Genomic DNA, 26,779 nt, shown 5'->3' with positions numbered 1-26,779 from the left:
CACGCCCTAGAGGAACAGCGGCAATGCCTTGGCGTTGACAACTTGGTCAGCCATCGCCAGGGAACCACCCTAAAGATGAGGCTTGCTGGCATGCTCTTGGTTCACAACGTCTGTGGTGATAGACAACGTGACGAAGCTGGTTCCCCGGGCCCGGAAGTGCACTTCAACGCGTACAGACATTATCGTGGTCCCTGGTACTGGCGGAGAGACAGCTCCGGCTCCCCGTGTCGCTGACATCTCCGAATGTAGAAATAAACTCCGATCCTGTGTAACAAGACTCTCCTATATCAGCGATGTCTACAAAGGTAAAGAATGGGCTATCTTGTAGTGAAGGTTTGTAGCATCTACCCCCAACCCGATCCTCAAGATGGCGAGCAGCAGCAAAGACAGCAAGCAAACCCTACCGCCTGCGGAGCAATCTCTGGCCACATCCTTCCTAGAGAAGAGAACTGCCAGTTTGGCACTCCTCGGAATCCCTGATAGCAAATGGCAGGATGATTGTGAGTGCCTTGCGTCGTCCAGGTTTGTCACTGACGTCTGACCATCTGCAGATTCCCTCGGTCAATCCAACACAACCTGTCCATCCATGAAATCACGATCGAGCTCATTGATAGTTGAAACAAGTCATGCGTATGGGCTCAGAAAAACATGAAAGTCGTGGTGGTTAGAATTTGGGTTGAATCACTGTTCCAATCACACGTGCATCAAAAAGGACCTGAGCCACTGGATTCGGCGTTTCCCAGCCACCCAGGCAACTCACGCTCTCACAACACCAGAATTGACACCTTTTTAGGCCCCTTAACAGTTTGCAGTTAGAGTATCGTACAAGATATAATTTTAAAGCTATTTTACAACTACGCCGACCTTGAATTCGACGATTAATAAGATACCCGCTATAATAACTACCTGTTCGACTGTTAGGCTTAAACGTTCGGAAGATTAGGACGCGTTTAAACGCGCTATAGGTTGATCGCGTAAAGATATTAGGACCTATATATTAACCCCGAAACGCACTAAATACTTCCTAAAAAGCTGACCGCCGTCGATATTAATAGTTCTCGTTATTACAAAAAGCTTTTATAGATCCGATGTTATGAGCCTGCGAGCTTCACATGGAGGAGCACATGCGGGTCAAGGACGCTCCGTGGCTATCTATAAAACCTCTACCGGGAGCTTTCTCGAGAAGCTCCCCAGCATTCATTCACCATATCACACAGTTCATATCCTTTGTGTTGGGTGCTCGCCCCTTTCCTCTTTCTCTTTCTTTTTCATGAGGACTCTCCGTTATAGTCCTCGCCCCGGCTTCCACCTCCGGAAGCCACAAGCCGGAGACTCGGCAAGGCCTTCGCGACAGGATATTCCTCTGGGGACTGTCCCTGGGCTCCTCCGTACCCCTCGACGGGACATTCCTCTGGGAAGTGTCCAGGGCCTCACCAAGTCTGCCACCGGGAGCCTCCTCCGGAGCCTCCCACCTACGAAAGGAGCTTCTCTGGGAATCTCCTTTCTACGAGAGGAGCTTCCCTGGGAATCTCTTGTCGAGCCATCCTGACGGAAGGTCACAACATCCGAAGACATAATAAAAAACTAACGGTTTATGCGGAGTACCGAGAATAACATACTGCTATTTAAGCCGCTTATATATAAACCAAACTTAATACCCGTACTTTACTTGAGTACTTAGAAGAAGTCTACGGACTGGTATTTAGAATCGATAATTTCGTCCCGAAAGCAGTTCGAAATTACGAGTTAAATTCGCTCTGTTTACTTTAACGGAGATAATTATTGTCACGAGCGAAGCTTCAAGGAGGCAAGGCTACAATATGACCACTCAATTTGACAGGATTCTAGCTAAGAAAGTAAAAAGGAAAGGAAAGCCTTGCTCAGTCAGTCCTGCAAGGATTTCAAGGTGCAGGCTGTATAGTGGAGCGCGAGCACTAACTAACTAGGCAAGTAGGGCCGTAAGAGCAGTTAATAAAATAAGGCATGGCAGCTGTGCCAGTGCCATGAGAATTATAATACTATTTAAACTATATTTACGATCCTTGCTAAGTTTCTCGTAGAGTACGTGAATCAAGACTAAATCGATATTTATTTTAAAAGTTATTTACGTGTAGCTGTGATGAACCCCTATCCAGAACCTCTGAAAGGGATACTGGTTGAAGGCACTTCTGAACAATCCTGGTTAGGTACAGCTAAACAGTGTACAACAAATGGCTTGTCTCAATCACAATAGCTAAGAACCACGATTGTGACTTATATTGCATACTGCGGAACTGTCTATCTACACCAGCCAGTTCCTCCGTATATATAGACCTTAATCCTCCAGGTACCTCCGTACCTGGCTCACCTCTGCCAAGAGGTGAGCGCCCCACTGTCCTGCAGCCCCGCCGTTACCTTTCACTTGATTGGCTACCACGGCCTGCTGCAGTCTCCACTCTGCCTTGCTATATGGTTGGTCTGTGACAAGTATCCCTTTCAGAGGTTATGGATAGGGGTTCGCCAAACGCTTATATGCTTTAGGTTTGTTGGAAGATTGAGGGATGTGAGTGTAGAAGATAGGGAGACAAATCTCTCTTAGTTTTTGGCAGTATGACTTCCGAAATCTGCGTTGGATTTCCCTGGAAATGATGGTCTGGGTACTTATCATAACGGGCATTGCTAACTAACACTCTGTTGGATCCGAACAAGCTTGCTAAATTGGCATTGTACCTAGGTACCTAAGGTATCTTGTGATTTTATTCGTGTTTGGCCATTTGCGTGTACAGTCAAGAGTGAGCATAGCTGGCCCTATCTATTACACAGCAAGCATTTCGATTTCCAGTGAAACCCACTTAAGCCCGCTGGCAAAGAAGCAAGAACTTGACTTGAAGGTTTTGTTGGCTTTTGCCTTGACTGCAGGCCGTTTCCTTTGGTTCTTTGCCCTCCTTTGGGTAGCTCGCTTTGTTGCCTCTGCTCGCTGCTCCGCCTCTTACAGCTCCATGTACCTACTATATTTAGGCAGCTCGGTCCCAATTTCCAGCAGCTATACCCATCAATATTTCATCTCTCTCACAGCCTTAGAGAGTCAAATCCAACATTCCACGTTGACGAATCAGACGCGGATCCAACATCTCCCACTTTGCTGTCCCCGGTTTCCCTTTCCCTTCAACACATACTTACCTAAGCCTCCAAAAGCACGTACCTAGCCATGTGCATGTGGTTTAAGCCCAGCATAGATTTGTTTGAGCCACCGCACCGATTATGTATGAGCAACTACACCGTGGAGGAGCTGGCAATTGCCAGAGCCAAAGATCATATCGAACACCCTGGACTTCTAAGCAATGTCATCCATGAAATCCGGCTTTTCAGCTCCCACAATTCAAAGACTGAGGAGAGTCCCGATTCATCCGAAGAGCAGAAGTGGTCAGGCCACCCCAGATTAGGCTCTCTGGAAACCAGTTTGAGAAAGCTCGTTCGGAAACGGCGCCAGTGGCGCCGCGACTTTGAAAATTCGCTTGGAACTTATCTTGACATCGACAAAAGCACACATGTGGGCACTACCTCCCACGCAAGTGTCCTGGCATCAATGTTCTGTTCACCGAAGGGGTACCCTACTAGGGATGTAGCTCTCTCTCTCTCATTAAGCGGGGTAGAGAGTGGATGCTTAGCCCTAGAATAACGGATGAAGGTAGGTAGAGCTACAAGAACTCATTTCTGTTATCCCAGTTGAAGTGCTGACACTACCATTAGAGAGGAAATTCTGGCATAACGATCACTACAACCCTCAACACGTCGTCGAGGAAGTGGAGATGGAACATGCTGAGACGGCCGAAGTGAACATTGAAGACGTGGAGTGATCGGAGGAGGCTTACACGAGAGGTCAGACGCTAGGTATTGCCTGCTACTTACCTTAACTCCCCGATTAAGAAGTGTGAAATAATAGAAGGTCATATTTCGGGTTGGGCACGATGAAGCGCTATGTGGAAATCCGGCATTACACTTGCTTATTTCTTCTCGTGAGTCTAATCCAAAAGTCTGATGACAACCAAGTAACCCCGTCCACCAACTTGAGCGGTGAGGCTTTGTTGACAGGGGCAATATCGTAGCGTCGGAAGATCTGTCTAACTATTAGCAATGCAGCCCTGGATCATCCTGACCACTGACAGTCACCCTGGTCAGAGAGACATACCTCGGTGAACCACTTTCCAAGTTCCATCAACCCAACCTGTTTCCCCAGACAGATATACTTTCCTGTGCTGAAGCCTAGTTCCACGGCTGCCCACATCTCGTCGTGTTGTTCTGGAGTTGCCTCTAGCCAACGCTCAGGCCGCCAGATGTCAACATCTGGGCTGAATAAGGCTTGGTCTCTGGTGATCCCTAACATGCATTGTGCGATCTCGGTTCTGTGGTGAAGTCGTTAGGATAAAAGGCTTCATGACAGTCAAGAAAAGCATACATACCCCTTGGGAAGATAATAGCCGTGAATGGTATCCCCCGTATCAGGCACTTGTTTGCTGAAGCTCAGCCCAGCACCATTGGGCCAGATGCGCATCGTCTCGTGGATGACTGCCCATAGATACTTGAGCTCCTTGGTGTCGGTGTAGCTGATGACTTCTTCAGAGTCATATTCTTTGAAGAAGGCGTCGATCTCGGCCTGGAGTTTACGGTAGGCTTCAGGTGTGGTCAGCAGGGCAAGAAGCGTCATGCGGAGAACAACGGACGTCGTCTCAGACCCAGCAACACTATCTTCATCAGCTCGGTACTGCTCACATCAAGGGACTCACTCACACAAGCGTGATACACTCCTGCACCACATCCTCCGCCTCAATCCCATTGTCCAAATAACTCCTTATCAAATCCCTCTCTCCCTTTTCCTCCGCACCGCCCTCAACCCGCTTCCTCACCTCCTCCTCCGCAAACCTAACCCCTTATCAGCAACCATCCCATTTTCCCCCTTCTTAGACAGAGGAACTCACCTCATCAAAACCCCAAAACCCACCTTATCCCCCGCCCCCGGCATCATCTTCCTCAAAGGCCAAGCATGCATCGCATACACCAACTGCGGCAGCGCCCCCAAAACCCCAAATATCGGCAGCATAACCTCCGTAATCTCCAAATACCGGTTCACATCCCCGTCCCTATCCAAAAACCCAAACGGCCGTCCAAACGTCACCGACGTGGCAACATCCAGAGTAAAAAACTGCGCCCGGTGTCCAAACTCCATTGGTTTTGTGTCGGAACCACCCGAGACATACTTCCGCTCAACCAAGTCGATAAAAGCCCCGACTTGTTGATCGACTCTCTTTTCCATCGCTGCTAACCCAGCACCGGACCACTGATTGCTTTTGTTACCCTTCCCCCCTCTTATCTTGTTTGTTAGGAGGGGATGGGGCGCTTACAGCAGGAATGAGCTTGTTTTTTCTCTCTTTTCTTGATTCATTGTCTCGCATGGCTATGCACGACCACCTTTTGAGATCCCAACGGGAGAACTCGAACCAGAGCCCTTTTGTGTATTTTGCCTTGTGGGAGCACACATAGCGGAATGTGGCCGCGTCGGAGAACACCACAATGTTGGGGGTTACGCGCACCAGGGGCCCGTATTGCCTGCAGAGGTCATAGACGTATTGAGCCGAACCGGGTTTGAGGGTGCGCCGGGCGTACACCAAAGACGTGAGGGAGTTGAGGAGGGGGCCGGGGATGTGAGAGAGGCGGTGGTATTGGATGAGAGTGGGGATGATGATGAATGTGGTGAGCAGGAAGAGAAGAGCGAGGGGGACGAGGGTTGTTGTGGGGAGGTTGAGAGGGGGGGCGAGGAAGGGCTTGAGAGTCTCCATATTGTGGTTTTGTCAGCGTGTGCTGACGAGGAGAGCGTTGTTGAGGTTGAAGACGAAATGCGGGGGTGTGTGGTGAGAAATGGTACGCTCATGAGTGTGTAACACCTATCAGCAGTTGGCAGCGCCCAAGTGATAGACCTGCATAAAGGTGTTCTGGGCGCGGCTGAATGACATGCACTAACATCCAACAGACAACTGTCTATCCCTAAAGTGGCGATGCTTATTCTTGTATTGAACAGACCAGTATGTACATAGCTGATTGGCAGCTCGGATGTCTTTATTCAAGTTACTAACTCCTCCACCCCTGAATCTCATCCAGCGTCAACACATAGTCGCTGTTGTAGATCTCGTTGAGAACAGCAACCGTGTTCCAGCTGGGGTTGTTGATAAAGTCATCACCCCAGACAGCAAACCACAGCCAGTTGGCCTGGTAAGCCTGCAACAAGCCGGGCAAAGGGGCAGCGCCAACCTCTGCAGCAGCAATCATCTTCTTGTCCCTGCCGAGGGCGATCAACTCATTGTACTGAGTCGACATGGGCTATCAAAATGTCAGCATCATCCCACACCATCTTCAGTTCGGAGACAAAAACTTACCCCATTACCCTGCGCATACACATCGGCCGACAAGATATCAACCGTATCATCACCCGGATACCAATCCTCCAAAATCGAATTCCACACCCAAATCAAATTATCCAAACCATGGTGCACCGTCAGACGCTCATACAAGATATCCCAAAGCTGCTTCGCCGGCTCTGGCCCCTTGGCTCCCCACCAGAACCAACCACCCTCCGCCTCGTGAAGAGGTCTCCACAAGACCGGAACACCAGCAGCCTCCAGCCTCTTGAGCTGGACAGCAATCGCGTCAATGTCCCTGATGAGAAGAGTGTAGTTCGCACCCTGGGGGTTGGCCAACGTGGCGGCAATGTCAAAGTCGGTAGCCCGAGTGTAGAAGCCGGACCACCACTTGTTCTCTTCGGTGTCATACAGACCGACGGGAGCGTTCCAGTGCCAGAGGACAGAAACGATACCGCCTGCGTTGTGGTGGGCGATGGCGTCCTCGACGGCATGGCTGGTGGTGCCACGCTCGACGCGGGAGGGGGAGTAATCCATCAGATCGACAGCCACCAGCGCGGGAGTCTTGCCGGTTTGCTGTCTGATCCACTCGGCGTGGTGGAGCTCCTGCTGGCCAGAGATGATCTTGTTGCCGTAGACAGAGCGGAGGTAGGAGTAGAGCTTCTTGGCGTTGGTGTCGGCGTTGGGGTTGTTGAGGTTGGGGTTGATGTCGTGGGGGGGGCGAGGGGCGGAGGGGGTGAGGGTGATGGAGTCGATGAGGTACCATCCCCAGTTGTTGACGATGTCGATGGTGTTTTGTCCAGCGTTGAGGAGGACCTGGCCGGCGGCGACAGAAGTAAAAGAGTCACCGGCGGGGAAGAAGACCTCGCTGACGGCACCGTTGTTGAGGACGACGTTGGTTCGCTTGTCACCGTAGATGGCGGCGTACCGGATGGAGAGGTCGTAGAGCTTGGTGGTGGCGGAGCTGATCTGGAAGGTGATCTTGTCGGAGCCCTCGTCGAAGCCGGTGACGTAGCCACGGCCGGTATAGCCTACCTGAGCAGTGTCGACGGTGGTGCCGGTGAGGATGGCATCTTCGGCCTCGTAGGTCACGGGGCCATCACGAGGCTTGCAAGGCTTCGCAACAGCGCTGCTGGCCAGGGCCAGGGCGAAGAGCCCGATGTCGAGGAGCTTGACCATCGTGTCTTTGCTGGAGTTCTGATCAACTCCCAGGCGTCAAAGGATGGATGAAGAACAGGAACCAAAACATTTAAAAGCGATGGGTATCACGATGTCTTATTATAGCGGCCACCGGGCCGTTGCACCTGAGGCATGTACACAAGATGTTGTAATGTCGGAAGGGGAACCTCCGTCCCAGGTTGCAAGGGTCGCTGTCAACCCCCGGAGTGACATGATCCACCGCTCCCCGTTGCGTCTTGTCTAGACAATTCGCGGATAAAACTGCGTCCTATAGAGGGCTAGTTAGGCGAGCACGGAGGAATGCCACCTTGAGGCGTGTCCTGATGGTGTGATCGCGGGCTGAGGGAAACCAGGTTGTTGGATATCGCCAGTCTTGTAGCGGGCTTGGCGGACGGTGCATCCTACCCCGAGGTCACAGACGTATGTAACTCCGATCAATCTCAAAATAAATGTTCATTTTTGTCTGTTCATCCGAATGACATCAACGATCCAAGTCATTGTTGGAGAACACAAAAGGCTTCAGCTCCCGTTGATCCGCCACCATCTCAATTCCTCTTGTTCTTCGACATGGCCCTCTGCTTCGGGCCCGTACCATGCAGCCAGTCCATCCACCCGTACGCTCCATAGTTGACAACAAACTTCTCGTGGTGGACATCATGACCCTTCGCGATGGCACCAAAGAAGTCGTAGCCACTGTGCACAGTGCTCGTCTCGATGAGCTGCCAGCTCAAAAATGCCCAGAATGTCAAGATGTGAGTCCTCAACAAGATAGGGGCCATGACGACGGGCAGCGTGTTTGCCACCACTTGCTCGACCGGATGGGCATACTGCGCTGCCAGAGCAACAGGTGCGATGAATTCGTGGTGGACCTTGTGAATCGTCTTGTAGAATCGGGGTGTGTGGAACAGTCGATGGACGTAATAGAAGGAGATCTCCCTCACGATCCAACTGATGAGAAAGTCCCGGAGGAAGATATTGAGAGTTGGAGGAGTCTCTGTGATTTGGAAGCTCGAGGGATTCCCGGTGTAGTGGGATCTAGCCAGCATCAAGAGAGCAAATACTGTGTTCATGAGTTGGTTCCGGCCGACGATATAGGCGCAATGTTTTATTTCTTTCCATGTCGGTTGTTTTGGTGCCGGTTGCAGTTTGTGCCTAGCTGAGAAACTGGGCAGGATGTAGTCGAGAGCGGTATAGGCGATGGCAGGGACCCAGAAGAAGAGCAGCTGAACAGCAAGACTGCCAAAGAACTCGATCTGATCAGGGCTGTATGTTCGGACAATGGAAGCCCAATAGAGCTGGAACGCACCGAGAGAAATAGACGCCATGTTGATGATGCTCTCGTCCGGATTGCCCTGCTGTGTGTGGGAAGATCTCGAGTTCGTAGGTCTCTTCTAAACCTGTTGAGGCGCCGAGTGTTTTGAGGATTGAAGACCTCTCGATTGGGACAAAGACCTCGGCAACTTCCCCAGTCTTGGCGCCTCCGCGTTCACATTCGAAGCGGGGTTTGCCACTTGCCCTTGCAAATAAATTCCCATCCCCCGCAGATCCCCTCCTGACAGCTCTTCAAAGAGCATGTGAAGCGACATAGATGGCAGACCGTGGAGAACCGGTGTCAAGACAAACGCTCTCCGACTCCCCGGCTTGGAACTGAACATTAGCATCGAGAGCTAATTGAGAGCCATTTAATTCGTGGTATTCTGTACGTGTAAACATTATTCATATTTGGGACAAATATACCCGGCATTCATGGCATCACAAAGAATCCTCATCATGCCCTGGCCAAACGATCTCCCTCTTGTGCACGGCCACCGCACACCGAAACCCAATAAACCCCCAAGCCACCACCAACAAAACCGTCATGACCGTACTGAACCACAGTATCCCCGCGCTTTCCAACACCCTCCCCATGCGTATACACGCCAACGTGAAGCCAACATTGGGAAACACAAAGCTCCACCAACTGAGATGAAACTTCCTATCCGGCATCCCAGCCACCACCGCCGTGGTCGCACTCGCAAAGAACCAAAAGCTCAACCCCCATAAGAACACCGCAGTCGTCATAGCCAACAGCCGTATTCCAGCCCCGAGAGTCTGGATATTTACCCCTGGATTTCCACCACTAAATGTAATCACCTCCATCGCTGGCAAGCCCACCAATATCCTCGGTACCTCACCCGCCATGGCCACCAGCGCAGAGCAAGTAAAACTCGGTGGCCCAACAGCAATAAACATACCCGGCCTCTGCACCGGCAGTCCAAACGCCATCAGCCTTGACAAATAGGTCGAATAGTAAAACATCGACACCAATATTCCCAGTCCCTGCGCCGCCAACCCAGCAGATATCATCTCAAGAGCCTGAATAGCAGGTTGTGACTTGGCCAACGAGCCCGCCAACGAGCCCGCCAACATGACCGGAAATATCGGTAGGATCCAAGCCGGCGTCATGGCATTAATCGACAGCCGTCTCTCTTCCTTGACCGTAAACAGCAAATGATACTGCAAAACCGAAAACAGAAAGGTAACAGCGAGGTAGATCCAAAAAGCGACTCTCATGAACGGGGCAAGTCGTAAATATGCCGCCGGATTCAAAAATATCCGTCCGTATTCGTCAATGTTGAGCAACATGGCGCAGATGGAAAGCCAGAGGGTGGATATAAACAGCGCTTCGTGAGGTCGAGTAAACGCCCGCCGAAAGGTGTGCTGGTACATGACGAACCGGAGGATGATCATCACCGTGATGAACAAAAACGCCAGGAGGTCAAGGAGGAAGATGATCAGCCCTATGGTGCCGAGACCTGTGAAGCGATGGGGCGTGAGGGCGATGACCATGGCGATGCCAGAAGTGGACATGGTGACGGTGTACCACGCAAAGGTGAAGTGCAGCAATCGTTCGCGCCATGGCAATGGAGGTTGGAGGTAAGTCGGGATGCGATGGAGAACAGCAAGACGGGGTTCCGCGCCTAGCTCATCGACGCTGTCGCCGTGAACCATGGACACGGTGACAGAGGTCCGGCGACGGGGTGGGGGCGGCGGTGGTGGGGTGCGGCTTCGCGGAGGAGGTGCGGTTGGTGGGGCGCACTGGTCGGTGATGGTGGACATGGCCGACTCCGGGTCGCTGATGGAGCCCTGCCGGCCCGTTGGGCGGGAGGTGATCAGGCCCAAATTGGCGACGGCTGTGGTGCCAGATGTCATGGCGGGCTGGTAATCTTGGACTGAGGACGGCATGGCGCCTGTCAGGCAGTCCAATCGGAGGGAGTGGTCGTTGGAAGATGTGTGCGAGTCGCGGATGGGCAAGAAAAATATATCAGGTAAACAAAGAGCAGGCAGCTGGTGGTAAGAAATGGGGCTCGTTGATGCGATGCAACGCTATAAGGAAGAATGCCCCCAGTCGCTCATCTCATGATTTTGGTGGGGCTCGCCATTGTCGATGTGTCTGGATTGGTGCCACGAACACTCGGTGCTGTTCGGTTCGACGGTTGAGGAATGTCGCACTCGAAATGTCGCCAGACAGAGGCGAGCATGAGCCTCACTGACGCCATGTCAAAGTTTAAGTTTTAGAGGCCGAGCGCACAACAATCTCGGGTTAGGGTTACTCAAAGCATTATCTTTCCAGCAAAATATTGACCAGTTCTGAGTGGAATTGTCTTGTCGTGCTTGTGTATTTGTTCGTCTACCGACTTGCTAATTTCTATCTTATGCCCACAGACGAGCTTCCTCTGCGTACTTCATGATACGGTCATGCAGCACCCCCTTCCGCAACGCCTCGTAAATGTTAGAGGCCTGTGTTCCCAAAATTTTGGTTCTCGGATCCGCCTGAGTGCCATTACCGTGACCATGATCGTTCTCTCCTTCTGCCCTGGTCCTCAACAGTAATGGCGGATGATCTTCTACCCCTCTGTTCAGCGGGATTCCCAGCTCCTTCCTCACAAACTCATACACCAGCTTCCCGCCCTCACCAACAAATTCTCCCGCCTGTCCCTGATCACTAAACATGTCATGCTGTTCCCTGTAATGCTGCTCCAAGAACTCTCTCACGGCAGTCCTGTACTCCGACAAGAAGAAACGATCCACCATCTCCCCCTTCGAAAAGGGTTGCTCATCATCCAGCAACCACCCCATCGACTCCTTCGCAACCTTGTCACACCTCTCCCTCAAGTCCAAATGCGCGAGTTCATCCCACCTCTGTAGTATAATGTCTCCCAACTGTCCCGCGACCCTTTCAATCACCTCCACCCTCCCGGAACCGCTCCCCCCAAAGACATGATCCCTCACCAAACTCGGCAACCAAAGCTTCACCTCCTCCCTGAACCTCATCTGAACCACCCTCAAATCAACAGCCTGGGACAAGACCCACATATAAGTAGCACACATCAGCCCCAAAATCTCCACCCCCTCCATCGCGTACCGTCCCGCCACCAACGCCATAGAATTCACGCTCTGATTCCCCATCTCAGCGACCTGCACACTCGCGCTCACCGGTCTCGTCAAATACGACAGCTCAGCCATGTACCCCGCCATCGTGACATCAAACCCCTTGGCCGTAAAGCTCTGACTGGGGTCGTCAGCCGACAAGTTCGGCGGCAAGCCCTTGCTGGTCATGTTATTGATCACCTCCGAGCACTGCGCGAATATCAACCGGCCGAGATTTTGCAGTGCAAGCGAGGTCTTTTCCATGGCCGAGGTCAGGACCATGGCTTGAAAGTTGCCGCCGTGGTGGATCGAGCTTGAGGAGGGGTCGATGAGGGGGTTGTCGGTTGTTGAGTTGAGTTCTGTTGTGATTTGTTTTGTTGCCAGGAGAAGGTCTTCCAGTTGGGGACCAATCCATTGCGGGGCTGTGCGGAGGGAATAACGGTCTTGAGCGAGGCCGAGGCGGGTTTTGGGGGAGGATTCGGCGGGAAAAGGAGGGGAGATATTGGAGTTGGAGAGAAAAGACAGGATGTTCGAAGCGGCTTCGGCTTGGCCTGGGTGAGGGCGGGTGCTGGAGATGAAGGGGTGGTAGTTGTGGGAAGTGCCGTTCAGGGCTTCGGTGCCCATTGCTGTCAGGACTTGAATCAACAAGGCGAGCTGGTTGGCTTGGGCGATGACCAGGGAGGCCATGGCGCAACTGGGGGCGGTGCCGTTTGTGATTCCGAGGCCTTCTTTGGCTTGGAGGCGGACGGGGGTGATTCCGGCGATTTGGAGGGCGTCGCTAGCGGGGATGATCTTGTCGCTGCCGAGCTTGACAAAGATGTCGGGGTTTCCTTCTATGGCACCGGCGATGTAAGATAGAGTCGAGAGATCTCCCGAGGCGGAGATGCTGCCTCTGAGGGGAACGACCGGGGTCATGTCGTTGGCGAGAAGCCCCATGATTGACTCGATGACGCTGGTGCGAACGCCAGAGTGGCCGCGCATGAGGGAGTTGCAGCGGATCAGCATGGCGGCCTTGACCACTGGGCTGGGGAGAGCATGACTTCGGAGAAGCTCGTTTCTGCCGTTGTCGTTGCCCTTGTCACTTTGAAGAAGGATACCGACATTGAGATGCTGGATGGCAGCACTCTGAAGTCGTTCAAAATCTTGAGTCCTGGTATCTGCACTGCCTCCGAAGCCGGTATTGACACCGTAGATGGTGTGCCCTGCTTCGAGCTCGTGTGCAAGGTAAGCAACACTTTCATTGACTTGTCGAATTATATCCTCGTCATCGGTGAGACGTGCTTTTGCGCCGTGTCTAGTCACAGTCTTAGCCTTTCCTTGTTGTTGACAAGCGACGGGACGGAGAACTTACAGTGCAACCGCCGCAACATCAGCAACAGTCAGGGTTTCGCCATCAACAGAGACGACCCCGTTTCCAGTCAACTGCTTCTGCAGTCTCTGCCATTCGGAAAGAACACCAGAGGCATGCATAGCCTCTGGTTTCTTGTCGTGTGAGGATCCGTTGGTTATCATGTTGAAAGTGGTGTCTGGCAGGAGGCCAAGATGCTTTCTGGGTTTGCTCGCCAATTGTTGATGTTTTCACGGTATCACCCGAGCTCCTGCCGTTTGCTCGTCGTCGCCGTTCCGTTCCGACTTCCGGGGAGAGTTTTTTTGTGGCGCTTTTTAGTGTGCTATTACCCTAATGGGAAGGAATGCCAACTGTGCGCGGGTTCGCAATTGCATAAAGTTATGCGGTAGTGAGACAGGGGGTCGTTAGCAAGTTCTCAACCTTTTTGCTGACAAGAAAGCAAAAGAATGGCTCATTTCTCACTCGATGTTTTCCGCTATCTTTATACCTTTTTACTTTTATAGTGTTCATGCCCGTTGTTCTTGATGGTCATGTCTCTGACGTATGGATTGGCATCTATTTGCTGGAAGGGCTGAAACCTGGCCATTCACAGTTCTCGTGATGGGTGCCACGCCGAGACACTTTTGTCAGACGCAGCCATGGTATGGTCTGCCCTCATAGCCCGGGAGTCAGGATGGTCAATGTGGCAGGCTTGCCTCATGTGGTCACACAAGATTCCTCATCCACGATGCAGTCAGCATCGGAGCCGAATCGAGACATCTAACGCGATACTAGAGTCCCCCGTGGCTTCGATGGCTTTGACCACACTTGTCGTTGTCTCGCCCTCAACAACAGATGCACGAAAGCAAGCCTGAATTGGAGCTCCCTGATTGTGAAACATACCAGTAAACATATTTGCACTGCAACTATCTCTCAGCAATAAAATGTGCTCTGTCTGCCCCCATATCTATAACCCGGTAATCCAGCCTGTCCTCCCATCTATCCACCAACACCTCCATTGTGAAAGCAACGCATCATTAGTTCCAGCCAATATCTGTCCGTACTTTACATGCAAGCGGCGCCATCGATGCCGATGACCTTGCCGTTAACCCACTCGCCGTCCTGCGACGCCAAGAAGCAGACGACGCGGGCGATATCGATCGGGAGACCGACACGGTGGAGAGGGGACCAGCCGGCAGCGTACTGTTGCAGTTAGCATCGTGATAATATGCAGTAAATCCATAAGGAGGCTCACCTCGTCAACACCCTCATCGTCGAGCTTGTCGCCGTTGGGGATGTACTCTCTGCAGACCTGGTGGTACATGTCGGTCTTGATACCGCCGGGGGCGACGGCGTTGACGGTGATCTTCTTGTCACCGAAATCAATAGCCATGCAGCGGACAAAGGTCTCAATGGTACCCTTGCTGCCGGAGTAGACAGCGTGTCTGGGGACAGCCTTGGCCTGACCGGTGATGGAGCCCATCAGGATGACACGGCCACCGACCTCGAGGTTCTTGTAGGCCTCGCGAGCGACGAAGAACTGGCCACGGGTGTTGATGTTGAAGACACGATCGAACTCCTCAGGGGTGACATCCTTGACATGACCAAAGGAGACGACACCGCTGTTGGAGCAGACGATATCGAGCTTGCCCCACTTCTCCTTGGCCTCCTTGAAGAGACGGACGATCTGGTCGACCTCACCAACGTTGGCCTTGACGGCGAAGGCATCGGTGCCGTTCTTCTTGATCTGTTGGACGACCTCGTTGGCGGCCGAGTCGCTGTTGGCATAGTTGACAATGACCTTGGCGCCACGACGTCCGAGCTCGAGAGCCATCTCCTTGCCGATACCACGGCCTACACTGTGTTAGCTGTGAGGTCATGGTTGAATGCCGATCCCCAAGACAGATGAGGCAGCTCGCATGTGGTGCCACGATAAGGGGCGGGATGTGGGCTTGGCACCGGACTTTGGCTTGGGGTAAATGCCCCGTACCGCGCACAGGGGAAGTGCTTGGCGGGGCTGCTATGCAGGTGCAAGGGCTTCGAGGCTTAACCCTCGACAAGGATGGATGATACATACCAGCACCAGTTACCAAGGCGACCTTGCCCTCGAGCGAAGCCGACGCCAAACCCAGAGGACCGGGGATGGCATTGTACTTGCTGGAGGTGTTGGAAGTGACGCCAGGCATGTTTGCGGTTGGTTGTTGGGTTTGGCTGGAAAGTAAGACGAGTAGCTAGATCAGGGAATGGCAGATGCAATACAATGGTGAGTATCTTGACAAGGAAAGAATGCTGAAGTGTGAGAGGGCATTGGAATGGCGAGGACGTGATCTTTACTTATATGTCGATGGCCGTCCGGCTATTTGGAACACTGCGAGTCACCCTGAAATCGTTCTGCGACGATCTCGCGGCTGTCGCCTGTCGGACCATGTTTGGAGGAATGCCGGACTGTGCTCTACCCGCGGACAATCGGTGACGGTTCGGCGCCGAGAGCAGCGCTTCGAGGCGTTTGCACGGTGCTGTTGGTGTTGGGAACGGGAGGACGAAAAGGGATGCAAGAATTGGATAGGATCGTCTGTCGTTGACTCGTTGGACTGGTTGAAGAGCTCGGTCATGGCAGAATTCCAGAGCCGTGGATGGCCGCCGTCAAAAGGCTGCAAGCAGCAAAAGCATCCAACCCGCACCAAACGGCAGACCATCCGGACTTAGTCCGGCAGATAGGTAGTGTCCATGTTCATTACTGAGTGCCAAGGAAGGTACGGTGCTTGCAAAGACAGGGAGAACAAAGTCACCTAAATGTCACGTTGCACCGTGTCCCCTTTCCCCGCCATACGTAGCTGAGGACGAGGTCCGGCGCCCTTGGCCCTGTGCATTGTCAACTCTCCGCCTCCACGTTTTCAGTGTCTCGCTGCTTCGCCATCAACTTGGGGCGCGAGACCATCTCATTCACCTGAATTCTCCCTTTGATCTCTGCTCCTCCATAAGGTAGCTCACTACTGGCAACTGTTGGAGCGCAGCTAGCCTAAGCTGTCAACGATTCAATGAAATAGGGGTCATGATTCGTGCCCAGTTCTCAGGTCATTGGCAAATTCAATAATTTTCTTCTCGGCAAAGAGGCTGACACAGACCACTTCATCAGGATCAGGAATGTCAACCAGACACGTGCTCTTGGCATCAAAACCCTTACTGTCACCACGATGCCGGTTATTTCTGTTTCTTGCACGAGACGAGGTCAATATCTTTGTCATCATGCAGCCACATACATGATACGCTTGATATCAGCCCGTCAGCACTACCACCGCGGGAAGCGCCAAATGGATTATGGGGTAAAGTCGTTGACCCGCAAGGTCTGGACCCCCGTGTTCCTGCATATCACCACCAAAAGAGAAAAGAGCGACATGCCTCAGAACCTTAGCATGTTGTGTTCCTCCAGAGCAAACCCAACGTTATGGCCCGTCAGCTTACCATATTGTTACTGTCTTTCGTGCAGACCGCTGACTGATCTGCGCTGTAAGAAGTTTATTTTGGTACCCGGAAACATTCTGCAACAAAGAGAGAGAGAGCACCTCGGCATATGTCTGGAATGGTGATCAAGAAACCAACACCGTTGTGAACTTGCCAACAGTGAGCTCGCCCTGATGCCCTCAGCCAACCCCCCGGACATGATCCCAGCCCGAGAGGGGAGTTCCGATCAGTGTAAAAGCACCACTCGATTGGTTGCTTGGCTCATTCCAGAGGACGGTTGACTGCATGCAGAGAGAGGGCGGCGGCCCCACTACTTCCGCCGCGATCCGGACCTCCGGTACAAACCCCCGAGCCCCGACACCGGCGAGAAATGGGGCCTGATCTGGCATATCTCGGGTACGAGCGGGCGGACTTTTGCCCGAAAGTTATCGCTGGAGTTATTATAATGCTGAGGATTCCCAACGTTGAGCGCTCTTCGTCGACCCGCCCTGTCATGGTGCTTGGCCCAACTGGTGAATACCTACCATGATCGGATATGATCTTGGGATTTTTCCTGGGCGAACAATTGCGGCCGGCTTTTACTTCACATCTTGCTAAACACTTGATCAGGTCTTTTGCAAGTGAGCGTTTTGCAACGAGGTTGTACCACCTTGGACGTCCCCCTCACCAGAGTGGGCGGCTCGCTCCATCCCGCACCCGCACCTGGGCTTCCCCAAAAGGGACTCTTGGGGTGGTGGGAATTGTGATGTTCTGCAGCAGGTCGCATTAGCATGTGGAGGGCGGGCCAATAGCACGGCCTAGCTGAGGTCAACACCCATTCAGCTGGTGTGCCAGCGACAGCCTTACCATTCTCGGTTGTCGTACATAACGCCATCTTCGTTCTAGGTGCTTGGAGACCCGAGCCCGCCATCCGTTACAAAAGAAAACTTTTGTGTGAAACTGCTTGCACCTGTCAGTTCCAGACCACGTTTCCCAAGAACCTTCTATCGCATTCCGAAAACTCTGGAACGTTTTGTGCAATTTCACCTGCAGGCACAGCCGGCCACATCCAGCAGCACTAACCACACACAGATATGGATATCGACGAACTCGGCTTCCAACAGTCAGCTGAAGGATTGCATAGACCTTTTGAGATATCCCCGCTTGTGATATTGGAGCCAAAGGATGTTTCAAGATGAAGCTTCAGCTTCAATGTCGCGAGGCACTTCCGATTTCTCCTCCGCGCAAGCGCTGTCAGCGTACGCCACTATTGGACGAGGCCTTCAATCGATCACGAAACAGTTTGGTCCAGAAGGAAAGAGGCTTGCGTCGCTTCTCCATCAAGTTGTTGACGACAACAAAAGGAGGCACCTCAGTTGACGATTGGGCTTGGTGTCGCCAGGAAAGGAGTATAAGATGGACGTGGTGATCGTCTCAGACGACCGACACTCACCGCATCACCTTTTCACATCATCAAAACTCGTTCACACATCAAACCAAAATGTCTTCTGACCCCTATCTCGCCGTGGCTGCCACCTGGGAAATTCCTTACGCCCATACCCAGGTGACACCAGAGTCTTTCTTCTCCACTGATGACACTTCCGAGTCGGTATTTGACCCAGACCACCGCTCTCTGGTCGATGACAACGATATCCGGGATGGCGGAAAATATCGCTGTGAGTGTCCTCTTCTGCACGAATCTATGACCGGCAAGTGTTGACAAAGAGACAGCCATCGTCAAGCTTCAGATGCGCTATGAAGGCCAGCAGCCTGGTGATAAGTCCTACGCCATGGGTACCGGTTGGCTCATCGCCCCAGACCTTTTGGTGACTGCCGGCCACAATGTCTTCGACTGGTCTGGTTATGGCAGAGGCCTCGGCAAGGCCGTCGACATCAAGGCTTACATCGGCTACCACGGACGTTCCAACATCAACTCTCCTATCGTGCAGTTTCGCTCAGGCAAAGTCGTCGTCACCAACGCCCAGTGGGTTGTCGACCGCAACAACCGCCATGCCGACGTCGCCTTCGTCAAACTCGACAAGCCCTTCACTGGCAACCTCCGCCTCTTCACGTACAAGAACACTCCTGAGAGTGGCGATGACATGATTGGTGTTGTTGGCTATCCTGCCGACAAGACTCTCGAGGATGCCGATGGCCGCGAGGAGAAGGGTGCCCTTATGTGGGAGCAGTTCACCAGCATCACTTACGTCCTTGACTCGGCCAAGAACAAGGGAAGGGGCATGCTCAAGTACCGGATTTCGACCTTTGGTGGTGAGTTTTGGATTCTTTTTTTCCCCGTGATAATGTTTCGCTAACAACGGATAGGTCAATCTGGTGCTCCTGTTATCCGCAAGGGTTCCAAGCAAGCTGTCATCGGTACTCACGTCTACGGTGGCGGCGACAAGAACTCGGCCAGTGTCATAGGCCCGCTCGGCAATGACTACGAGGGCATGCTCAAGGTCTTCGACGGCAACCTCCCACCCTGGGGTGAGCACCAGGGCATCAAGCTTGTCAAATACGGCTACTCCATCACCTCATCCGGCGCCAGTCCCACGACCCAGCCTGCTCCTCGCACCGGTTACACCTCCGCTCCAGCTCCTGGACCCCTTGACGCTGAGGGCTTCTTTGACGACCTCAAGAAGGTTGCCAAATTTGTGCAGGGCAACGTGGGCCCTGCCGCCCCTGTTTACCTCCAGCCGTTCTTGGGCGGCGTCCACGGCGCCATCGCTCACGCCATCCTCGGTGTCATCAATCAGGCCACTGAATCTGCCTTGACTGATGTAAGCGCTGTGCTGCAAGGCACACTCGAGCGTGGCATCCTCGCCGAGGCTGCCCTCCAATCCATCTTGAAGCTAGAGGACAACCCCATCACCCGCAAGATCCTGCAAGAAATGTCCTCGATCTGGAGCACCCACTACCGCTCCATCAACTTTGACCCCATCATCTGCCGCCTCGGCCCCGCCCTCCCCCTGACCGCGAACAAGATCCTCAGCTCGACCGAGTACACCCAAACTACCGCCACCGGCGAGGTCAAGCTCAAAACCGTCCCCTTCGCTGCTACCTCCAACGGCCCAGCCACCAACGGTCAACAAGCCGAGCTCTTCGGCCTCTTCCCCGGCATCACCATCGGCATCGAACTGGGCAAATTCCTCGTTGACACTATCAAGAACCGTGCCGAGTCCTACCGCGCCGAGGGCTGGTTCGACGACCTCGGAAAGGTCATCGTCCGCGCCGTCGAGCGCGAGCCCCTTTACCAGCTCACAAAGAAGATTGTCGAGCACGTTTCCGAGTCTTCCTTCTCGACCCAATCCCTTTCCCAAGCCGACCGTGAAGCTGCCATCCTTGTGGCCAAGCGGGCCGTCTTTGGCGAGACCGCCCTCCAGGCCTTGTCCAAGCTTTCCAGCTCGGAGCTGCAGCAGATTACGATGTCGGTCCCGGAGGGGCAGGGTCATGAGGAGTCGTTTGGGGATTTCCTCGGCGGTCTCGTGAGGGATATTGGCGGGGTGGTCAGCCAGGTTGCACCCGTGGTGGTGGGGACCGTGCTCCCCTTCCCGCTTAGGGTCGCTGGTGCGGCTGAGAGCGGTGGGATGCTGGGTGTTCCTGCCCAGCCCCTTAGAAAGAAGTCGAGCAGCAGTGTGTTGGATTTGATCCATGGTGATGGGTTGAGCAACGGGCTTTTGCAGGTGAGCAACAATGATTCTCTTTATCTTTCCTCCTTTCCACCACCTGCACGAGGCACCACAATACCCGGGGGGTCAAGGCTCATGGAAGATGACTCCAAGGTTGGAAACCTCGCGTCGCCGGAGCTGCACATGGCAGAGCTACATCAGTCCGACCCTGACGGGAAAGGGGCAAGGCTGGAGTACCTCCGGAAAAAGTATTTGGCGGACGGGCCGGATGAGAACGAGGATAAGCTTGTTTTTGAAGAGTTGTGATGGGGCAACAAGGCTGATTGTGTTTCTAGACTCGGATTTCTGCCTGAACCACCTAGCACGGCCTGATGGGGTTTTTTTGTCTCGTTGCTTTTTGAAGAAAACCAAGATGGATAGATGGTACAAGTCTAACTGAGTGTTCAAAAGGTGTCAGTTATCGGTCTTCAGATTGGTGTACTTTGCTTGGCTGCGTTCACTTCTTTTCCTGGCGAGGACGGGTTGTGAAAGGCAGGACAGAGAACGTAGTATTAATGAATCTGGTTGTTCCATAATTGGCTTTGTGTATGTACATTGCTGGCTGTCTCGATTTGCCTCGAAGACGGCATTACACCCCTGATCTGGCATCTAAGAGCCGGAGAATTGAGCCCTGCAGCTAGGATGCAGTCGGACGCCCCTTTCCATCGGCCTCCTTCTCCGAATCGTCACATATACAGGGCGGGGCCTCTACATTGCAGAATTCGGGTTCAGCCGACCGCTCCCCATCAGGTCCAACATGCCAGCTCCGTTGGCAGAAGGGCTGGTCGAAGACCCTGACTGGCCAGCAGTTGTACATCGGATAGCTTTTGCACATCTTCTGCCACGGGACCGTATATAGCTCGCATGCACACACGCGTCCTCGCCCAGACAGTCGGGGCATGGCCGGAGCACCCCCTTGGGGGTGCATTCTTCGCAGGTGATGAACTCCCAAGTGGTGCAGCGTTGGTTATGGCAGTAGTATGCAGTAAAGTCTGTTGAGTGGTGGTCAGAGTCGAGCTCCTCACGGCAGTAAGAGCATGTGAGTTCCTCGGACTAGTACTCCCTGTGGCCCCTAGCCTGTGGGGAGCGGCATCACCAAACCTTGGCTTCGAACTCCAGCGACCCATATCGCTAAAGTGCCGGGTCAGTTTACATTAAGTGCCCTGGGTCAAGCAGACGCACATCCAGTGCCCGTGGCAGAGGGGACACTCGGTAGGGCATTCTTTAGGTTCCTCGTCCATGCAGTATTCGCAGCTGACGAGCGGTCCGTCGCTGGGGCATTTGAGATTGTGGCAGGTGTACTTGCTGTACAAGTCATCAGGGTGAACTATCCAGTCGCAAATAGTGGCACAGGATGGTAGCGGAGCTGGTTGGTCATCGGGCTCTTTCTCGGAGGCTTCGTCTTCCGGTCCTTGATCGCCATCATCATCATCGGCGCCTTGCTCCTCGCCATTTCCGCTTTCCTGGCGCTGCTGCTCCTCGAAACACATCTTGCACGGGAGAACAGGTGGTGGATGATCCGCTGCGATCAGTGTCTTGGCATCCCCAGCCCTCACAGCGAAGAGAAGGGCAGAGAAGCCTGTTGCAAGAGTGGCATTTATTTGGCCGAGGCTGTCAAATCCGCCAGTACTCTATACCTGCAAACCTGTACCTAGGCAGTGATAATAGCTCACAAACGTCGCCATGCAATTCATGCAAAAAGCTCTCATTCTCATGCTCACAACACTCCACCAACCGGAGCCAATTTCCCGGACATCCGACCTTGGTGCAGGTCCATTGCCGTCTGGCCGGGTCGCAGGTCGAGCAGCATCGGAGCGGGGTGCAGAAGGCCTTGCAAGAGGCCGCGGTGAAAGACTCGGCGACTTTGGCTTTCTTCTGGGATTCCGTGCTCGAGGCGTCTGACCCCTCCGAGTCGGAGGCTTGCCGTTTGAGCGACGGGTTGAGCAGGAGGTCGGCTGGGTTGGGGAGGGTGAATGGGGCGCTCATACTGTGGGAATCGTGCGATAAAGGACTGTGATGATGGAGGGCTGTTATGGTGGAAGGTCAGTGTTATTGTGCTCGCTCCGGTGACAAAAAGTTGTGACGCGTCGTTCACGGTTCCGTTCGACGCGTTCTGAGCTGAAGATGGTGAAAATGATACTGCAACCCCTGCCAAGCTTTTTATGGTGTTGGCGCGGTGTTGTGTGGGTTGGGGTTGTTGAGCTGAGCATGTTTCTTGGCACCTACACAATCAACCTCGAACTACGAGAACACTAGTATTTGTTTTTCTCTGTTGTTTACCTCCCCGGCTTATAGCCAGCAACTCACCCGCGCAGTTCCTTCCGAGTAACACACGAATTCCCAGTCGCTTCATCATACGAAGCCGGCCCCTTATTCCATTTCCAGTCTCACACCTGCCTATAACCATCCGCTCAAAAAAGCTGAAGGTTAATCCCGCTGTGGCTATGAATCTAATCAGTGCTACTAGATCAAAGTTATCCACCAAACCGTGGTGCGGCAGAAGACCACAGTCGAAACATAATCCCCTTGCCAATGACCCTAGGCTGTCAGGAATATGCAACACCCTTGACTGGAAGCGGTAAATGCGGCGAGCAAGGGCTGGATGGGGGGGATTGAGGAGGGTAGCTTCTGACAGAGTCATAACCAGTCTGGTACACGGAAGAAAGCGACCCAGGAACACGACATGCCAAGATTGCTTGTATTAATGCACCACGGGGTAAGTGTCGTGCTATGTCTTTATCCAACTACATACCGACGCTATCTAACACCTGTATCAGCTATTATCCCCAGTGTCTCATTACAAAGTCAGGCCCAAAACAGCAACACCTGCTACAATTCCGTGAACCCAACCCGCGCCCGGCACTCCCTTGCCAGCACCAGCCGTGACCGGTCTCGACGTAGTGGATGCAGCCTGGCCGGTCGTGGTAGGGAGATAGCCGGTGTAAATTCCGGTGTAGTTTCCGTCCCAGGGCGCTGTACCCGATGGGGTGCGCGTTGCTGTCCAAGTGTGAGTTGGCGATGTGGGACGAGGGCAGTTGGCGCCGACGCCTTGGGAGCAGCCGTAGGTCGGCTTGACGGGGGGTAGAATGGGGAGCCTGGTTGTGCCCGTGGGGATAATGCTCGGAGTGACGGGGCAGACTGTGGTTGTGAAGGGAATGGTCTTTGTGATGACGGTGGGAGCGCCGTTGCAGGGAACGGTGGGGGCGCAGGAGGTGATGGTCACGAGGGTGGTGGTGTAGATTGTGGAGGTTGTGTAGCTTGTTGGGATGGGGGTGAGGGTCGTGGAAAGGGAGGTGAGGGTTCCGATGGGGGTTGCGGTCGCTGTCCCGGTAGCTGAGGGCTCGCCAGTTACTGTGGTGCCGGGCTCCTGGGTGGTTGTGGCAGAGAGCTCGAAGCTATCAGATGCTGTGACGCTGGGGAGGTCGGACTCGACGATGGTGGAGGTTATAGTTGGCTCGGGCTCGTCGACAAGGTCGGTGCCGGTGGGCTCGGTGTCCTCCGCTGGTTCGGAGGTCAGAGGCTCTTCGGCAGGCTCAGTGGAAGTTGGCTCGTCAACGACATCGGTGGAGGTCGGTTCAGGCTCCTCAATCGCATCAGTGGAAGTTGGGCCGCGTTCCTCGCCGTCACCAGTGGGGAGCGGCTCTTCCTCGTAAGCAGGAGCGCTTGAAGAAGGAAGTGAGGTCGAAAAGGTGGTCGTGACAGAGCCGCCATTGCCGACACATGTCTGACCTTCGGGACAGCACCCGTACTTGTCGTTGTCTCCGATCTGGCATTTATAACCAGCTGCACAAGCTCCCTCCTCGGTGGGGCAGCAGCTGTACTCCAAGGGAACACAACCATCTCCACAGGTCTGCTGCCCAATATCCTCGCATGTCTTGACGGGAGTCGTGACGTAGCCGCCATCTGTACGTCCTCTGAGAAGGGGAGGATACGCCCGTGCCATAGCGAGCATGGGCAAAGCGCCCAAGATCAACAACTTGGAATGCATTTTTGTTTTAACTGAAAACGAATGTAAGTAAAACGAAGGACTGGTCCGGTTGGACTAAAAATTAGCGATATTACCTATCCACCACAAGATGATGTACAAAGGAAAGACAAGACTCAACCGCCCACGGGATATCGTCGAGCTTTTGAGGAGGCGCGGAGGGATCGGCGCCCCGTGTGTGCTTAACCCTCTGTGTGATGACAACAGGCCTCCTGGCGGCTCTGTGAAATATCGGATGGTGAGGTCAAGGTCACATTTCCATCCGGACAAGTGGCGTAGATCCCATCTGTGGTCAGGGGTTGGCATCCATTTCGTACTGGCTGTCCAATGGCAGCGGCGCTGTACCTCGCATGTGCATCCAACATCGCCAACCTTCAATGCTTGTCTGCTGACTAGTACACACAAAAGCTGTCAAGTGCCACATGGATACCTCACTTCATCGAGTCTTAATAAGACGGGAAAGCACCGTGAAATGAGGTGCGGACGACTTCGGCCCAACAACATGTTGAACACGAATGTCACACCAACAGCAGCGAACTTGTGTTTGTTGCTGTTAGTGGGAAGGTGTACGTTGTACTCGAGTGGTAACAAGGACCGTGCATGGCTTGGTTGGTTTGGAACCAAGGTGGAACGATGAGTCAAGCAAGGCATAGGAAACGTCTTCCAAGACGAGCGGCGCGAATAATTTTGCAGACACCAGGTTGATGAAGAGAACAACTGGTGCTGGAAAAGCGCTGGCTGTGTTTTTCTCTGTCCTACCTACCAGGTAAGGTACCTAATACTATTCCTCGTCTATCACCACATACCTTGTAAACAATAAGTCAACTAATTCACCAAAGCAAGTCACCCTAATCGCTGTCGTCGATGAGTACTATCGACTAAATACCTTGTATTATATCTCAAACAAGCTACCTATCCATATGTATATCCAAGCCCATATCCACTTAATCAAAAGGTTATAATCCAGGTTCTTCTCAAAGAGCCAACCCCATAACAGCAAAGCCGGCCATGATTCCACCAACCCAGCTCAAGCCCTGTACTCCCTTGCCAGCCCCACCGATGACGACGGGTGCAGATGTACTTGTGCCGTTTGATGCGATCTGGCCGGTTGTGGTGGGGAGCTCGCCCGTGTAGATGCCGGTGTAGGCCGCGGTCGGGGTTCCAGTGCAGATGCCTGTGCAGCCGGTGGCAGATCCAGTCGCAGATCCAGTGGGAGTGTATATGCCGGTGTAGTCCGCGACAGGTGTTCCAGTGCACGTGCCCGAGCAGCCGGTGACAGATCCAGTGGCGGTTGCAGTGGCAGAGTAGATGCCGGTGTAGTGGCCGCTGTCATCGTCGGGAAGTGTTCCGGTGTAGATGCCGGTGTAGTGTCCATCCCACGGCCCTGTGGCGGATGCATCACCCGCGGCTGTCCAAGTGTGAGTCGGGGAGGTGGGACGAGAGGTTTCGATGGATGTCGTGGTGTCTGGGTCTTGCCGGCCTCTGAGAACAGGAGGATATGCCCGTGCCATGGCGAGGATGGGCAGAGCACCCAAGACCAAGAATTTCGAATGCATTTTCTTGGTTTGGTCAAAGAAACGAATGTACCTTGAACAGAAGGAAAGACTGAGCTTTGTGGACTGGAGATTAGCGACGGTATTCACCACAAGAAGAAGAAGGAATCAACGTCCAGAATCAACCGTCGACGAGATATCGTTGGGCTTTTTGAGCTAACCACGGAAGGATCGGCACCCCAAGTCTTTGGCACGTTGTCGATGACAACAGACCGGGAAATATCGTACGGGGAGCCTAAGGCTGCATCTCCGTCTCGGCGGGTGGCGCAGGCCCTGGGAAGTTGGAACGATCAAGGAGGAGAAGGACGATGCCCAGGGAAAAAGACATACGAACCAAGAATGAGGCAGGCAAAGACTTACCAGGTATCCAGATATCACACGAGCTGAATGCGAAATACGATGCAAGGCTTGCGCAGCCCATACACAGCTATCAGGGGTAGAATTGCAAGATTTTGAAACATCATAGTGTATAGAAGATTCTAACATCGCAGAGGTTAAGAGACAGAGACTTGGAAGTGTGTTGTTTGGATCATGACGTAACGCGCTCAGGGGTAAATAGGGGTGTCAAATCGTATATGGGGTCCAAAAGCGTATCAATTGTTGTGTTGTGTGAGGGTGAGTTGCCCGGGTGGCTGGAAAAGGCCGAAACCAGTAGCTCAGGTCCCACTGCCAAAATATAAATTCCTTAACAGTGTGCCTCATTGACTAATCTGACAAGGGGAAACACTCCTACAACCCTAACCCACAGTCTTGGCTTAGGTAGCTATTCGTTGGCCAGTTGTCTCTTTATAGCACAGCGGCACCATTAGGAGTAGTCTCTGGTTATG

The 26,779-nt window shown here is 53.3% G+C and overlaps 9 protein-coding genes across 9 annotated transcripts; 1 reads left to right on the top strand and 8 right to left on the bottom strand.

The window, feature by feature from the left end:
* Positions 1 to 3,973: 3,973 nt before the first annotated feature.
* On the bottom strand, positions 3,974 to 5,813 carry PODANS_5_1940 (uncharacterized protein; the record flags this gene model as incomplete). The annotated part of the gene is made up of 6 exons (XM_001904095.1): positions 3,974 to 4,096; positions 4,169 to 4,382; positions 4,440 to 4,721; positions 4,768 to 4,899; positions 4,956 to 5,332; positions 5,379 to 5,813. The coding sequence occupies 6 exons, from the start codon at positions 5,811 to 5,813 to the stop codon at positions 3,974 to 3,976; spliced, it is 1,563 nt and encodes a 520-aa protein (XP_001904130.1).
* Positions 5,814 to 6,102: 289 nt separating this feature from the next.
* On the bottom strand, positions 6,103 to 7,568 carry PODANS_5_1950 (uncharacterized protein; the record flags this gene model as incomplete). The annotated part of the gene is made up of 2 exons (XM_001904094.1): positions 6,103 to 6,351; positions 6,408 to 7,568. 2 exons carry the CDS (start codon positions 7,566 to 7,568, stop codon positions 6,103 to 6,105), a joined length of 1,410 nt encoding a protein of 469 aa, XP_001904129.1.
* Positions 7,569 to 8,113: 545 nt separating this feature from the next.
* PODANS_5_1960 (uncharacterized protein) lies at positions 8,114 to 8,893 on the bottom strand (the record flags this gene model as incomplete). Its single annotated transcript, XM_001904093.1, has 1 exon — positions 8,114 to 8,893. One exon carries the CDS (start codon positions 8,891 to 8,893, stop codon positions 8,114 to 8,116), a length of 780 nt encoding a protein of 259 aa, XP_001904128.1.
* A 427-nt stretch (positions 8,894 to 9,320) lies between these two features.
* PODANS_5_1970 (uncharacterized protein) lies at positions 9,321 to 10,793 on the bottom strand (the record flags this gene model as incomplete). The annotated part of the gene is made up of 1 exon (XM_001904092.1): positions 9,321 to 10,793. The coding sequence occupies one exon, from the start codon at positions 10,791 to 10,793 to the stop codon at positions 9,321 to 9,323; it is 1,473 nt and encodes a 490-aa protein (XP_001904127.1).
* Positions 10,794 to 11,261: 468 nt separating this feature from the next.
* Positions 11,262 to 13,490, bottom strand: PODANS_5_1980 (uncharacterized protein; the record flags this gene model as incomplete). The annotated part of the gene is made up of 2 exons (XM_001904091.1): positions 11,262 to 13,272; positions 13,330 to 13,490. 2 exons carry the CDS (start codon positions 13,488 to 13,490, stop codon positions 11,262 to 11,264), a joined length of 2,172 nt encoding a protein of 723 aa, XP_001904126.1.
* Positions 13,491 to 14,370: 880 nt separating this feature from the next.
* On the bottom strand, positions 14,371 to 15,491 carry PODANS_5_1990 (uncharacterized protein; the record flags this gene model as incomplete). The annotated part of the gene is made up of 3 exons (XM_001904090.1): positions 14,371 to 14,508; positions 14,561 to 15,159; positions 15,383 to 15,491. 3 exons carry the CDS (start codon positions 15,489 to 15,491, stop codon positions 14,371 to 14,373), a joined length of 846 nt encoding a protein of 281 aa, XP_001904125.1.
* Positions 15,492 to 18,494: 3,003 nt separating this feature from the next.
* On the top strand, positions 18,495 to 20,681 carry PODANS_5_2000 (uncharacterized protein; the record flags this gene model as incomplete). Its single annotated transcript, XM_001904089.1, has 2 exons — positions 18,495 to 19,017; positions 19,072 to 20,681. 2 exons carry the CDS (start codon positions 18,495 to 18,497, stop codon positions 20,679 to 20,681), a joined length of 2,133 nt encoding a protein of 710 aa, XP_001904124.1.
* Positions 20,682 to 23,211: 2,530 nt separating this feature from the next.
* PODANS_5_2010 (uncharacterized protein) lies at positions 23,212 to 24,402 on the bottom strand (the record flags this gene model as incomplete). The annotated part of the gene is made up of 1 exon (XM_001904088.1): positions 23,212 to 24,402. The coding sequence occupies one exon, from the start codon at positions 24,400 to 24,402 to the stop codon at positions 23,212 to 23,214; it is 1,191 nt and encodes a 396-aa protein (XP_001904123.1).
* Positions 24,403 to 25,373: 971 nt separating this feature from the next.
* On the bottom strand, positions 25,374 to 25,955 carry PODANS_5_2015 (uncharacterized protein; the record flags this gene model as incomplete). The annotated part of the gene is made up of 1 exon (XM_001904087.1): positions 25,374 to 25,955. The coding sequence occupies one exon, from the start codon at positions 25,953 to 25,955 to the stop codon at positions 25,374 to 25,376; it is 582 nt and encodes a 193-aa protein (XP_001904122.1).
* Between the last annotated feature and the right edge of the window lie 824 nt (positions 25,956 to 26,779).

This window comes from Podospora anserina, chromosome 5 (assembly GCF_000226545.1).
Source record: "Podospora anserina S mat+ genomic DNA chromosome 5, supercontig 1".
NCBI lineage: Eukaryota > Fungi > Ascomycota > Sordariomycetes > Sordariales > Podosporaceae > Podospora > Podospora anserina.
The sequence above is the reverse complement of the archived record's forward strand: the minus strand, read 5'-3'. Positions and strand labels throughout refer to the sequence as shown.